Source organism: Eurosta solidaginis, chromosome 2 (assembly GCF_040869045.1).
Source record: "Eurosta solidaginis isolate ZX-2024a chromosome 2, ASM4086904v1, whole genome shotgun sequence".
Taxonomy (NCBI): Eukaryota; Metazoa; Arthropoda; class Insecta; order Diptera; family Tephritidae; genus Eurosta; species Eurosta solidaginis.
In genome coordinates this window covers 155,871,321-155,887,198 of record NC_090320.1, presented here as the reverse complement: position 1 = coordinate 155,887,198, position 15,878 = coordinate 155,871,321, and the positions used below count along the sequence as shown (strand labels likewise).

General features: G+C 39.5%; 1 protein-coding gene across 8 annotated transcripts in view; it reads right to left on the bottom strand.

The window, feature by feature from the left end:
- The window catches only part of Wnt4 (Wnt oncogene analog 4), a 692,884-nt gene that overhangs the window by 172,852 nt on the left and 504,154 nt on the right, over positions 1 to 15,878 (bottom strand). For all 8 annotated transcript variants that reach the window (XM_067766356.1, XM_067766354.1, XM_067766353.1 and 5 more), the window contains 2 exons: positions 6,629 to 7,127; positions 6,337 to 6,573 (listed from right to left, as the gene is read on the bottom strand). In XM_067766356.1, coding sequence (XP_067622457.1) covers positions 6,337 to 6,573; positions 6,629 to 7,127 — 736 coding nt within the window. The remainder of the gene's footprint in view (positions 1 to 6,336; positions 6,574 to 6,628; positions 7,128 to 15,878) is intronic.

Sequence of the window (15,878 nt, the reverse complement as noted above, 5' to 3'; positions counted from 1 at the left end):
GTAGCCACTATCGGTGGTAGTGGCTAGCAATTTTTGTTGGTGTCCTACTTCAGTCAACCGAAAAAAGTGTATGTTAGCATTGCTCATCTTTTCTGTTTTTTTTTGTTTGAAATATGTAGCTTTCCTTTAAAGAAATAAATTGTAATGAAATTCAACACACTACTTCTTCTGACTGCGACTATTACTCCTGTGAAAAATAGATATTATTACAAAATGAAATATATTTCTGTGATAATTCAATACTCAATGTTATACTTCCGTCATTTATGAAGCTACAAGCCAAAATTGTATACGATCAACTTCGTAAGGTTGGTTGGGTTGAACAGGCCGGTCCACGAGGACCTCACATAGACTGAATGAGTCCGTAGTGCTACCAGAAGTTTATTTTAACGACCAAACTGAAAACCCAATCAAAAGCAAAGACCTTGCTACTTCTAGGGCTGAGCTGATGAAACTGTATCACTTCTAATAGCTGTAGTCTTAGCCTGGCAAGCGCAGGGCACGATAACAAAATGTGCTCGACCGTTTCCTCCTCCAACCCGCCCTTCCTACATCTGCTATCACTGACCAAGCCTAATTTAAAGACATGTGACGCCAGAAGGCAGCGTCCACTCAGAATACCCGTCATGAGCCTACAGTCCTCTCTTTTTAGTGATAGAAGCAACTTTGTTAGCCTAAGTGTAGCATTATACATGGTGTCGTCTTATGTCAATCCGTTTGTAGCATTATGCATCGCGCTCTCCTTCGCTAGTGCACTTTTTATGCAGACCTCACATAGTCATATTGCATACATATTATGCTGACAAAAAATATATGTAACAAGAATGTATATACTTTTAGCTTGTAAGCTTTAATGTAATTAAGTATGTGCAAAATAGAAAATTCTGTATAAATAGTAAGGCATTTCTACAATAAAGGCAATCACTTTTGTTCGCTCAACCTCAGCGAAACTCTTTTGTTTTATTGAATATTACATGGCGATCCTGCCAGTTCAATCTGTAAGGCAAAAGTTGCTGATCAAAGCAATGCTAAAAAGATTTTATTAGTAGAGATCCTGCCAGTTCAAACTTTAAGGCATAAGTTGCTGATAAAGCAATGCTAAAAGGATTTCATTAGTAGAGATCCTGACAGTTTGAAAGAAAATACCGAAGAAGATCTCAAAGATCCTGATACAAACTTACAAAATTTGGGTTTTTTTACCAAGTCACCAAACAATTTTGAAACCACACTAGAGCGATATGGATGACCGAGGCTCTACGTCAACATGACAAAAAGGCAACCGATTTCAATTTAAAAACGAACCAAGCCAGCATAAGAAAGTAAAACAGAGCAAATGCATACTCGATAAACAAACTTTAACATATTTCATGGCAATCAGCAAACCACAATTACCACGCATAAAAAGGGTGGAATAAATACCACAGAAAGGAAAATTGAGCAATTTTGACTGGCAGCAAAATAGGTCCTCCTGGAAAAATAAGACTGGCAGCAATAAACAAGACTGGCAGCAATAGAAAATAAGTATAAAATTTAGAATCAATTGAGAGGCCTCACGGACGCTGAACCATTAGAAAAAACTTTTGTTTTTGCATAGGAGAATAAAATAAAAAAATGTTTGTTAACAATTATATTTAGCCTCTTTCTCACAAAAGCAGAAAAATAATATTAGAGAATTTCACCATGGCTTGGTGGACAAAAATAGCACACGGCATTATGATAGCATTAGCCGGATATGAATTAGGAAAGGAAAATTCAGGAAACTCAGAAAATAAAGAAACAGAAAATAGATTATTAAAATATGAACCACCTGCTGAACCAGAAACAAAAGCTGCTCCAAACATTCCAGATGTTTGGCTAGCAGTTTTAATCTGCGTAATCGTACTATTGATCATTGCAATAGCTACGTTACTCAAAAACTATATGAAAATTAAATATAGGCAGCTGAAAACCGTGCAGACCGTATCTAAAATACTTTTATCCAATTCAAGGAAGAGCAGTAGACAATTAAAAATAAACCTTCGTCACAGCGTATTTGGTATAGAATTATGGCATTTTTTTCATTTTTCGTAATTTTCGATATCGAAAAAGTGGGCGTGGTCATATTCGGATTTCGGCCATTTTTTATACCAATACAAAGTGAGTTCAGATAAGTACGTGAACTAAGTTTAGTAAAGATATATAGATTTTTACTCAAGTTATCGTGTTAAGGGCCGAGCGGAAGGACATACGGTCGACGGTCTATAAAAACTGGGCGTGGCTTCAACCGATTTCGCCTTTTTTCACAGGAAACAGTTATCGTCCTAGAATCTAAGCCTGTACCAAATTTCACAAGGATTGGTAAATTTTTGTTCGACTTATGGCATTAAAAGTATTCTAGACAAATTAAATGAAAAAGGGCGGAGCCACGCCCATTTTGAAATTTTCTTTTATTTTTGTATTTTGTTGCACCATATCATTACTGGAGTTGAATGTTGACATAATTGACTTATATACTGTAAAGATATTAAATTGTTTGTTAAAATTTTACTTCAAAAAAAATTTTTTTTAAGGTGGGCGTGGTCGTTCTCCGATTTTGCTAATTTTTATTAAGCATAAATACAGTAATAGGAGTAACGTTCCTGCCAAATTTCATCATATCTTCAACGACTGCCAAATTACAGCTTGCAAAACTTTTAAATTACATTCTTTTAAAAGTGGGCGGTGCCACGCCCGTTGTCCAAAATTTTAGTAATTTTCTATTTTGCGTCACAAGTTCAACTCACCTACCAAGTTTCATCGCTTTATCCGCCTTTGGTAATGAATTATCGCACTTTTTCGAATTTTCGAAATATTCGATATTGCAAAAGTGGGCGTGGTTATAGTCCGATATCGTTCATTTTAAATAGCGATCTGAGATGAGTGCCCATGAACCTAAATACCAAATTTCATCAAGATACCTCAAAATTTACTCAAGTTATCGTGTTAACGGAGAGACGGACGGATGGACTGACGGACATGGCTCAATAAAATTTTTTTTCGATGCTGATGATTTTGATATATGGAAGTCTATATCTATCTCGATTCCTTTATACCTGTACAACCAACCGTTATCCAATCAAAGTTAATATACTCTGTGAGCTCCGCTCAACTGAGTATAAAAACATACAAAATAGCATGCAAAATGTAAATAACTCAAGTCAGTATATTAGAAATAATCGCAAAGTAATGTACAGTAACAAATTTCTAAAATTAGGTCAAATAATATGCTGACATAAAATATATGTAACAAAAATGTATATGCTTTTAGCTTGTAAGTATTAATGTAATTACGTATATGCAAAATAGAAAATTCTGTATAAATAGTAAGGCATTTCTACAATAAAAGCAATGACTTTTGTTCGCTCAACCTCAGCGAAACTCTTTTCTTTCATTTAATATTACATAAGGTTGTAAGTCCTACACATAATCTTCGACACTTTACAATCCCGCGCTTGAACCCATGCCTTTCCCGCTTGGTCGAACATTTGCCCTCTCGCCTTCTCTTAATCTCCCCAATCTAATTGGCACGTCTACCGAGCAAGCTCAAAGGGATGCTCCCTTTTCAGCTAGTTCATCTGCTTTTTCATTCCCATCTATTTCCATATGCACTGGGACCCAATATAGATGTATGCTTGTCCCATCAACTTCGTAAGGTTGACTTAAAAACAGTGTTTAAATGTCTTGAAAAAAAAAAAGCGCTTGACAACGCCTACTAAGGCCGCTCGAATTTTTTAACAACCTTTGCATCGACTTCAAAAACGGTTGAAGATATTGTGATATTATTTATAATCATCTTTCCTATTCAAAACAGAATTACCTTGCAAAAGAACCACAAAATCGGTTGATTACCACGCCTACTTTCAGTAAAAAATTAAAAATACACATATATGGTACACATACAAATTCAAGATCTGTAGCATTTACCGCTTTTCCCACGTATTTGGCGATTAAAAAATTTGCATACGTTGTTCTTAAAAATACATTTACACAGCAATTAAAATATTAAATAATGCAGTGAGGACGGTCGTCTTCGCTGTTCCGCGAAATGTTTTCATATCAAGCTCAATGTTTAAACATTAAAAAATACATAAAGCTGCAGACATTGGTGCTTTATCGGTAACCGTATCAGTAACCTTATAACAGCTGATTCGACCAACCTTATGAGAATCAATGCAATCGATTATTGGCGCCGCTAAGGCCGTAACCGTATCGTAGCCAACCAATTGGTTTTTGGTTTGCCATCGTAACGATAAACAGCTGATTACGTTAGGGATCCGACTACAGCGATACGACAACCGGCACCAATGACTGCAGCTTTAAGCTGCATGGCTGTCACCCGAAAAATTGGCTCAGAGTATAAGAAAAATTTAAAATGGTACCAAAAATCGAAGAAAGATGGAAGAATTAATTTTTTTACGGGACACGTGTAGGGCTGCCAGACGTCCCGGTTTTCCGAGAAATGTCCCCGTTTTACGCCATTTATCCGGTGTCCCGGCCCAACCTTAAAATGTCCCGGTTTTCGTTTAGGTGTCCCGGTTTTTAAATCTAATCGATTGTAAATAGCTATGAAATCTAGCAACTATTTGGACTTTAATCGTAAAATTCTGGCATCGCTAGATAGTTGCACATTGCATAGTACACTTATATCGATGTAAAGTTTTCTTCCTAATTAGCTAACATAACTAAAAAAAAGAGAGAAAAAAAAGTTTGCTTAAAATAGTTCCATATTTATATGCGATACCTGGTCATAATGCTAATGCAGATCGATTTTTTTCTCTTATTTCATCTCAATGGACAAAGAAAAGAAATTCGTTGAATATCAGTACATTAGACAGTATTATTCAATGCAAATTCAACTTAAGACTTACTTGCACAGAATTTTACAATTATATTAAAAATAAGCCAGAAGTTTTGGAACAAGTTCTCCGCAACGAAAAATATATGACTGTTTAGTTTTATCCTTTTATACTTATGTAAAAAATCTTCCATTCACGAAACCTAGTATTTAAGCATACATACATAGGTACATATGTACCTACTTATTTATATGAACCACTTTACAAGTAAGGCGGCCGCCGAGGTGTGATGGTAGCGTGCTCCGCCTACCACACCGAGGATCCTGGGTTCACTCCCCGGGCAAAGCAACACCAAAAATTTTTGAAACAAGATTTTTCAATTAGAAGAACATTTTTCTAAGCGGGGTCGCCACTCGGCAGTGTTTGGCAAGCACTCCGGGTGTATTTCTGCCATGAAAAGCTCTCAGTGAAAACTCATCTGCCTTGCAGATGCCGTTCGGAGTCGGCATAAAACAAGTATTTCCCGTCCCGCCAATTTCTAGGATAAATTAAAAGGAGTACGACGCAATTCGAAAGAGAAGCTCGGCCTAAAATCTCTTCGGAGGTTATCGCGCTTTATATTTATTTATTTTTTTTACTTTAGAAGTATTTATTTTGAATTGTAGTTGTGATTGGCTGCTTTAGAGTACCTGGAATATATAATTTGTTTATGGTTTTATTTTTGTGTTGTGTAAATAAAAAATAATACTTATTTGCGTAAACATAAAAGAAATTTTAATTTTTTTTTGGGGGAGGAGGAGGGGGGAAGGTGTATATTTCTTGAATTTTTAAAGTGTCCCGTTTTTTCCCCAGGGGAACCTGGCAGCCCTAGAGACGTGTGAAATTCAGTTTTCAAATTTCGATTTTCTTTTATACTATATAGCGTAGCGTACTCCGCCTACCACACAAAAAATTCTGCGTTAAAGTCCCGGGCAAAGCAATATAAAAAATTTAGAAACAAGTTTGTGTGTTGAAAATTCATCTGCCTTGCTGTAAATATATTTCTTAGAATAATCAAGTGTCTTGATATTTAATAGATATATAATAAATATAAGGCGCTTATAAACACCGAAGAGATTTTAGCCCCAGCTTCTTTTCCGATTTGCATCGTGCTCCTTTTAATTTTTCCTAAAAATTGGCAGGCCGAGACCTACATATTTTATGTCTACTCCGAACGGTATCTACAAGGCAGATGAGTTTTCGCTGAGACGCCTTACATGGAAAAAATACACTCGGAGTGCTTGCCAAATCACTGCCTAGGGGCGATCCCGCTTATAAAAATTTTCTTCTAATTGAAAAATCTTGTTTCTAAAAGTTTGATGTTGCTTTGCAAGCCATATTGACATTAAAAAGTTTTTGTTTAAAATATATGATTTTTTCACTTTCACTCTCAAAATATTTCTATGTTCCAGGAGGTTGAACTGGCTGGTCCGTGAGGACCTCACATAAACTGATTAAGTTTCATAGCAGTTTTTGTACATACCCCTAACTTTTTTTCTCTTTGTTTCAGCTTTTTAAACCGGTTGTGAGTTACATCTCTGCGTATGGTCCGCGTGTTTGGAGCCTTCCTGATAGCTTCGTTGTACTTTTGACGTAGAAGTGTTGATGTCGCGTTAAATTCAGACAACTTCTTCCAGCAAGTTTTCATAGAACAAGAACCAGAAACGCCATGGCATTTACATTTGTCCTTCACCAGCTTAGAAACAGCCTCTATACCAACCTGGATATATTGTTAAAGTTAAAATAAATTAATTAACCACTTTTTATGACTTTACCTCCGAATCATGTCGCAAGATCTCCGAAACTTCGTCATCGTCACTGTCACGCAAATTGAGAAAGCCTCTTGTCACCCGTTTTCCATGTTTCAAGTTATCATTGCATCCTCCCCACTGAAAATCTTGACCAATACGATTTTGCTTTCGTGGGCCACAAATACATTTTGTCATGCGTCCTTCAGCACAAGCTCTTGCTATTGTATGCGTCAGCGCTGCGGCTGTAAGAGCATGCACAAATGCTGTTTCCTTGTAAAGCTTTTTGAATATGTTTCTCTTCCCTCTTGTCTCTATTGAGCAATTCCAACGTTCGTACCGAAATTGAGTCTCACAGTGTGAGGTAGCTACTCGCCGAGCTTCGAATATTGCATTTGGAAGCCCAATTTCCTTTCTACACTGATGATTTTGACGCCTCGTAGCCGGCATATAAAGGCATGGACCTCCAACCTGCCCTTGTGATGTAAATACAGCCATGATAGTATGCTCGGATATAAAGTGCTCCCTGTAAATAAGAATTATAGTTACAATACATCTTAGTTTTAAGAATAATATGCATTCTTTCAAAGATTCGATGTTATAATTTGGATTGAGATAACATACTAATACTCATCTATATGCTGTTGGACCAGTATTCCAAACATATGAAATATAAAGTTAATCTTCTATGGCGAGTACAAAATATTTTTGGCGCTTTTAAACTTTTAAATAAAAGTTGAGCGCTGCAGTTTTTCCCATATATCTTTTTAGGTAAGTAGGGCCACTTGACGAACTTTTCAACCAAGAGTTAAATCTAAAACTTGTCCAAATCGTATGAGCTTAGCTCCTAATGAGAACCTAAGCGGTCCTAAGTTTTTATACTTCACATAGCAAGCCTCAGTGAGTAAACTCATTTGAAAATATATTCTTTACAAGACATACCTAAAGTTTTAGGTCTAGTCTAGTAAGCAAAATCTGTATACTTGGAATTTCGAATAACCCCCATTTTCATTAGCGGGTACAAAGCATATAACTTTCGATCTGTTTATTGCTCGATTGACTTTTATGTTAATTAAAAGAGCACATTTGGTCCTTCTAACATACATATATGTAATATTCCTATTTTGCTAATACAAAATCTTGTCAATGAGTTTTGAATTCGAAATCAAAACAAGACAGCCTACAAAATTTTTGTGATTGTAGCAGCATAAGTGTGACAAGAAAAAAATTTAATTTACCCTGCAAAAAATTGTGCGATTAATCCCTAAAGAGATTGGTCTCCGATTGAACTCTTTTGTCTACATTTGCGCATAATTGATCCCCTTTAGTCCCTTTCGGGTACAGTTGGGATTAGTCAGTTTGATATATATGTAGCCCATTTTAAGAAATATTAAAAAAAAAGACAGCAAATTAGTAAAATAAAAAAGATTACAAGTGATTGAATCGAATTATTTGAGAAAAATGCCAGCTATATACCGAACCTAAATTACTAGGAATTAACGAATACGCCGGGGTTAGGGTTACATTTTCGGAGAATATTTTTTATTCCATTTAGAAAAGCGGATTCAGAAATCAGGTTGATGAGATCAGATTTTGTGGCTTGGCAAACCCTTCGATTGTGTTTCTGCCATGAAAAATGCGACTGGGTGCTATTGAGTCCTTATTTTCCATATGGGTACAAAAAAGATGGGTCCTTTCGGGTATAAATGGGTAATTTCAGTTGCATCTGAGTATAATGCATATTGAAATTTAGAAGTACCTGTAGTAAAATAAAGGAGTATTACATACATATATGCCCTCTAACAATTGTCATCTGATGGTAGTTTTATTGAGTTTTGCATTTTGAGTAACCATTTTCATCAGTATTTTGCTTTTCACTATGTACAAAAGAGCATTTACTAAGAGGATTTTGCGTTCAAAAATGCACAAATATAATAAAATCATTGAAATTTGGCTGAGATATTCCAATTTGATCATTTCTAGTAGAAAAATATCGACCTATAACCGCAGAAAGGGCTTTACCGGCGTAAACAAATGGTTCAGTAGACGCTTTTTTTGTATTTATATTGCGATTACTTTAGATAGTAACGCGAAAGTTGGTGTGTATATAAGACTATATAATTGACGTATACTAATGTGGGATTTTTTTGCATTTCTTTAATTAAAATGACGCATTTGTCGCTTACACCCGTTTTGCTTTCCAAAAAAAAAAAAAGACATAATAACTTGAAAGTGTCGGTTAAGCCAAAACTAAAATATTAAAATATACACATTGAAAACAATAAAAACAGTGGTTGTAATGCAGATCAATTTTTTATTCAGATTTCAAGACGGAATTCATATTTAAAGATGCAGACTTGTTAACAAATATTTTATATTTACAACTAAAATCAGTTTTTCTAAATAAAAACTATATAACTAAGGTACAATCTATTCATTTCACATTGCCGTCTTCTACATCAGTAACTGGTAATGCATCTGTGATAAAAGAGTTGTGTTTTTAGTTGAGGTACTCTCTGTGGAAAATTTCGGGAATTATATTTTTATCACAAAGTGATTTCAAATCTTAACAATTTAACTATGAAATTCTCTGTAAGCTCCTGTATAAACTGAAGAAGAAGGTTCCTACTTTCGTAGAAGTCTTTTGGGTAGTGGTTTCGGGATCCTCGTTTCCAAGTATTTTCTTCAACTATTTCCTCTGAAGAATCGGTGTCGCTGTATGGAACTAGTGCAACTTTAATTGAAATCTGCAACAATAATTTGGCTATATTCATTATAATCTTTATTAAGAAAAATCTTGAATCTAAAATATATTATTTAAATTAAAACACGAAAATTACGAAATATGCATACCAAAATGTAAAAACTTTGTATTAAAATGACAAAACTTTCTCCGAAAAATGGCTTAACCTACACATTGGGCAAAAAAATATAAACAAACTGTTTTGTGCACTTGAGCCAAAGTTGGCTTATCTATAACTTGGTATCGGTATTTCGTAAGACTTTGATTTTTTTGGAGCTAGTGCATATGGTAATGGCCTTTCGGTTTCCATCAAAAAAAAAATAAAATCAAAGATAATGTCGGTTAAGCCCTTTCTGCGGTTATAGCTCGATATTTCAAAATCAGATAAGACCACGTTCTAAAACAACAATTGATACAATCGGACGCGATTTTATGTGCGCAGCCTAAAATATCAATCTTAATATTTAAATCTAATGCCAAAAAACTTGTGTAAAATTAGTCTTAAGGCAGCATGCTATTATTTCAATAAACATTATTAAAATAATAGCATTCTTGCTTAAGACTAATTTTACACGAGTTTTTTTGGCATTCGATTTAGGTTTAAATATTAAGATTGATATTTTAGGCTGCGCATATAAAATCGTGTCCGATCGTCTCAAGCGTTTTTTATAACTGTCCTTTCGTTAGAATTAAATCGTCCGTTAGTTTGTTGGCGCTTCCCAAGGCAGTCGGATCTATGTACCCGAGCGACTCGGTATATTCCCGACCAAGTCGGCGCCTGCAGCTCCAGCTTGGACGGTGCCACTTTCCAAGCCGCAAACCCAAATACACCGAGTACCCCAATGGTTATCCAAGGACGTCCAGTCCCAGGGCCACAACAGCAATTGCGTCCTAGTCTTTCACAACCCAGGGGTAGTCACCCGTCACTTACTCCTAGAGTGACGGCGTATCCCCCGTTGCACTTCAAAATTCTGCAGTTAAACTGTAATGGATTAACTGGCAAGATCACGGAGATAGTCGATTTCATGAAGCGGTACAACATTCGCATTGCTGCGATTTAAGAGACTAAACTCACAGCAAGATCCGCTCTGCAGACCTATTCTGGGTATAATGTCCACAGAAAAGATCGCGAGAGCGGAAATGGACGGTCTCGCGTTTATCATATATCCATATATTTGATCCCGACACGGGCCGCAGGGACAATATCTTAGAACGTCACGGCTTATTTGTCCGGTCAGGCGAGGTATACCTAGAAATCATCAACATCTACATCCCTCCTGCCAACTGCTGCCCCAGTGGATACCACCCTAATACCAGCGTTGGCGGATCAAATAGAAGAAACGACGTTCTGCACAATAAACGGAGATGCCCCCACTCGTATGGTAGGAAGCTGTCATAGTTCGCCAGATATATCAATCATGAGCACAGGACTGCGTCAACTGGCATCCGATGGTAACATTGGCATCCGACCATCTGCCAATATTTATTTTGCTCGAGCGTACCGCCGACTTCATCGTCACCGAAAAACGCACTTTCATAAACTTAAAAAAAGAAAAATGGGATGAATACAAATCCTTTACAGACAGCCGCTTTGCTGTCCTACCGATCCCGATTGATGCGCGCCAAGGGGAGCGTGCTTTCCGCAATGTCATTGAATCCGCCTCGGCTCGCTTTATTCGCGCCGGAAGAATTCCCGAAATTCGGCCTCATTTTCCGGCGGAGGCCGCAAATTTAGCGAGAGAACATGACCTTATAAGACAACTCGATCCCGGCGACCCCCAAATAAGTGGATGAACACAAGCGGGCGAAATGGGAGGAGAATCTAAGTCGTTGTAACCTCTCTACCGGTGTGGGTAAGCTTTGGTCCACCATAAAGTCCCTATCGAATCCGTCCAAACACAATGAGAATATTTCCATCGCCTTTGGCGATAAAGTGCTGTCGGATGCGAAAAACTGCGCGAGCGCTTCCTGCCAACAATATATAATGCATTCTACGGTTGACAAAGTTAGACGGAGGGCCAACAGACACGCACATAAACATAAATTGAGCGCATCCCCAATTATCATCACCGCCAAAGAGGTTGAGGATGCCATCGGTCAAGCTAAACCATCTAAAGCAGTGGGCCCAGACGGCATAGCCATGCCGAAGCTTAAAAGCCTAGGAAAAGAGGGTTTCAAATATTTAGCACATGTCTTCAACCTGTCTCTGTCCACCTTTCTCATCCCCGAAAAATGGAAAATGTCCAAGGTGGTCCCGCTACTAAAGCCTGGGAAACCAGCTAACATAGGGGAGTCATATCGCCTGATATCTCTCCTACCGCCAGTAGCCAAGACGCTTGAAGCCATTTTGCTCCCCTACTTCAAAGCAAATTTGCAGCTAGCCTGTCATCAGTATGGCTTTAGAAAACTTCATAGCTCCACCACCGCGCTAAATATCATTAGCAACAAGATAAATTGCGGTTTAAATCAAAACCCCCACCATAGAACAGTACTCGTTGTGCTAGACCTTTCAAAAGCTTTTGATATGGTCAACCATGGCACGTTACTGCAAGACCTGGAAGGGTTTACCCTTCCCCATGTCTTAAAAAGTGGACCGCAAATTATCTTGGTGGCCGGCAGACATCGGTGCAATTTAGAAACGAAACATCAAAACCAAGAAGAATTAAACAAGAGGTCCCACAGGGTGGTGTCCTATCCCCACTTTTGTTTAACTTCTACATATCAAAGCTACCTTCGCCACCAGAATGAGTTACTATCGTTTCCTATGCCGATGACTGCACAATAATGGCTAGAGGCCCAGACGTATCGATGAGCTTTGTAACAAAATAAACGGCTACCTCCCTGATCTCTCATGTTTTTTCACCTCGCGAAACCTGACATTATCACCAACTAAATCATCGGCGACCTTATTTAAAGAAAAGAAACGCTCATTACCACTTACAAAGCAACTGGCCAGCCCACTGCATGCTACGCGTCCCCGATATGGTCGCGAAGCCTAAAGACTACTCACTGGAAAAAGCTACAGGCCTGCCAAAATACTGCCCTCAGAACCGCCACGGGTTGTCTTCTTATGTCCCCCAGAACACCATCTATATAATGAGGGGAGAATACTCCCCATCAGGGAGAGAAATGAAATGCTCACCGAACAGTTCCTGTTGAATACCCAGAAACCTGGACATCTCAACAGACACTTGGTTGATGAGCCAACACCGTCCAGGGGCTTAAGGAGTAATCTCCGTAAGCATTACGAGGAAATACGGCACCTGAGGACACAGCCGTGTGAAGCCAAAAAACACAAGCAGATCCCCATGAACTCCACAAACAGGTGTCGGACCTCTATGTCAGGAACTGCTCGGTGAATCCTGTACTCAAAGAACAATACCCTAAACTTGCAGAAGAGGAACGCACACTCCCTAGGGAAACGCGAGTCACTCTAGCTCAACTTCGATCTGGATACTGTAACAGATTAAACTCTTACCAATCAATCCCGACATACAAAATGTATGCCCTGCTTGCAATGTGTCCCCACATGACACCAACCATCTCTTCCATTGTAATGTTGAGCCAACGCCTCTAACACCCCTATCATTACGGTCCACCCCTGTTGAAACAGCAAGTTTCCTTGGACTCCCGTTAGTGGATATTGATGACAACTTGTGATTGGTCACGCCTATTGGATGGGGCGAAGCACCGCTACAACAACAACAACAGCCACTTTTACACATGCCTTAATCTACAATAAATCGCCAATAGATAATCTACGCGTTTACATATGTTCCAACGCTGGGAAATAGATTATTTTCTTTAAAATATTAACGTTTCTCTTTTATTTTGTGTTTTCAACAAGAGATGATACTTGAGAGGTGGAACTTTTTCTTTTTAGAAAATCCGCGTCTCTAAAACTTAGTCATAATTTCCGATTATCGGGGCGAAAAGTGTATATGGGAAATCTGGTTATATAATTAACGGTTAGGAGTTAAGTACGAAAATTAAGTTAATCTCGTTATATGTAAATTAAAAGTCAAACAAAAAATACAAAGCAGTTTAATTAACTGGCGCTCAATTGCCTAAGCGATTTTGGCGTTTCGTTAAAAGCCTCGACAGCTTTCCTTGCTTCCCGATAACTGAGGGAGCACCGACGGAGGTCAAGTCTTCCTCCACCTGCCTCTCCCAATTCAGTGGAGGTCTCTCCCTGCCTCTGCTTCCAAACTGCGGTTTCAATTGAAATACTTTCTTGACCGGTGTTTCTTCGCACATTCGCATAACGTTGAAAGACGGGCAAGAAGAAATCGCTAGCAGCAATGATTCGGATGCACAGAGAGGCAGGAGGCAGCGATCGGCTGAGCTCGACAAGCCTGATTTAATAGGCAGAATGGGAAGGGAAAATGCCCCAGCCCAAGAACGAGGTGGTGAACTAGCCAGAAACAGACCCCAGACCTCAAAATCTGCAAAGCGGAGGGAGGGGTAGATATTGAAAAGCCATGTACCTCAAAAGCTGTCATACAGGATGTAATCAATTATTATTATTACTATTATTATTATTATTTTTTTTTTTTGTGTTACGTGGAAGGAGGAAATGCTTTATGCACTAACCGGGTTGTTAAGCCTCGGTGCTACTCTCTGTAGCAGCGAGCCTCTCCGAGTGTAGGACTCCCTTTCTTTTTCTTCATGGTCTACCCACTAGAATGTAACCTCCCACGGCCCGCGCATTTTCCGAACCTGGGACCGCGGTAAGCATAACTTAAGATTCGGAAGCGTGCTACGTCAGATCTTTGGCTACTCTCACGTTATTGGGCTAAGCAACCATCTTGCCGTTTAGCGAGGAGAATATTCCTTGCATATCTGCTGACCATGTCCCATCTGTCACTTCCGCAGGTCATTTTGTGGATAACACTGCTCGGGAATAGGTCACCTAGTGTTACTTCCACTCTTCTTCGTTGCTGTGAGAAGTGATCGCATTCGAAAAAGGTGTGGCGTACGTCGCTTATGAGCTCACAGTATAAGCAATCCGGATCTTCAACCTTGCCCATCCTGTGGAGGTATTCCCGGAAATAGTCGTGGCCACTTAAAAACTGTGTCAGGTAGAAGTCGACCTCTCCATGTGGCCGTTCTAACCATGGATACAGCTCGGGAATCAGTTCCCTGGTCCACTTGCCTGCAGTACTGCAGCTTCATTGCTGTTGCCAGCGTCGTATAGAAACTTTTCGCGCCTGCGCGTCTGCGGATACCGTTCTGTAAGCTGAGGTAATTCGTAGCGCCCTGCTGCGTAGAACAGAAGTAATAGCTGATAGCTACTTTCGGAATTTCATTGCATCCGCCCAAATTTCTGCACCGTACAAGAGTATAGAATCCGAAGCGGTAGCAAGCAGCTTTCTTATAAATGACCTTGGCCCACCTATGTTCGCCATTAATCGAATTAGGTATCCTGTGGTCTGTGCAGTTTATCGCAGGCTTCTTGAAAGTGTTCCGAGAAAGTTATATTGCTACGTCCCGCCTGACGGAACTGAAGGCATTTCTCAAGTCCAGCGTGACCAGTAAGACAACCCGCCTAGCTCGGTGGTACGTGGTTTCGGCTTTCCTTACCGCATTTGTAACCTCGGCTATAGATTCTATTGTGGAGGACTTTTCGGGAATCCATGCTGCCGATGGGACAGACCTCCCCCATCTTCAATGGCTGCTATCAGCCTTTTTTTAAGGAGGCTTTGCATAATGGAGCCATAATGGTCGAAAATACAACGGGGAGTTCGGGTCTCCCTTGCCTTTCGGGATTAGCACGAGGTGTACTGTCTTCCACCTTGTTTGCATTTGTTATACTTCATATGCAGCAGCAACTCAGGACTGCTCTTAGCAGCCAGTCTTATTGCTTCAGCTGGTATCCCATCCGGTCCTGGCGCTTTACTGTGTAGGGCTGCTTTTAGCTCACCTTCACTGAACGGCTGCACGTCGTGGTCGTCGTGGGCGACGTGCTCACCCTCTCTGCTTGTGCGAGTGAGGAACAGAGCATCTACTATACTTCGCATCTTTTCCTCATCCATCGTTTGGTTCGGTGGGCAGAATTTCCCCATTACTATTTTATACCCTTATCCCCAAGGATCACGATCAACTTCTTTGTAAAGCCTCTTCCAGCTATTAAGTTTGCTTTGCCTTATGGCGGCACAGAGAACTTTTTTGCTCTTTTGTATGCCTCCGCGTGCTCTGCTGCATGCGCGGGTTTCGAGCCTCCGCATTCTGTGGCATACCCTGCGTAATTCGGCAATTTCGCTACTCCACCAGTGCATTTGTTTTTTTACCTCTCCTAGGTCCTTTTCGTGGCATTGTGGTCTTGATTGCTTCTACCGTACCGTTCGCCGATTCGGCACCGTGGACTATCTATCGTGCGCTCGCTTGTACAAAAGTGGAGAACTTTGTAGCGTCAACCTTAGATTCGTCCCATTTTGTTTTCATACGGGCGGTCTCCCTGTCCGACTTTGCATTGAGTCACTAAGGTGAAAGTTGATGTAGTTATGGTCATTACCCGTGAGATTCTCCCCCAAC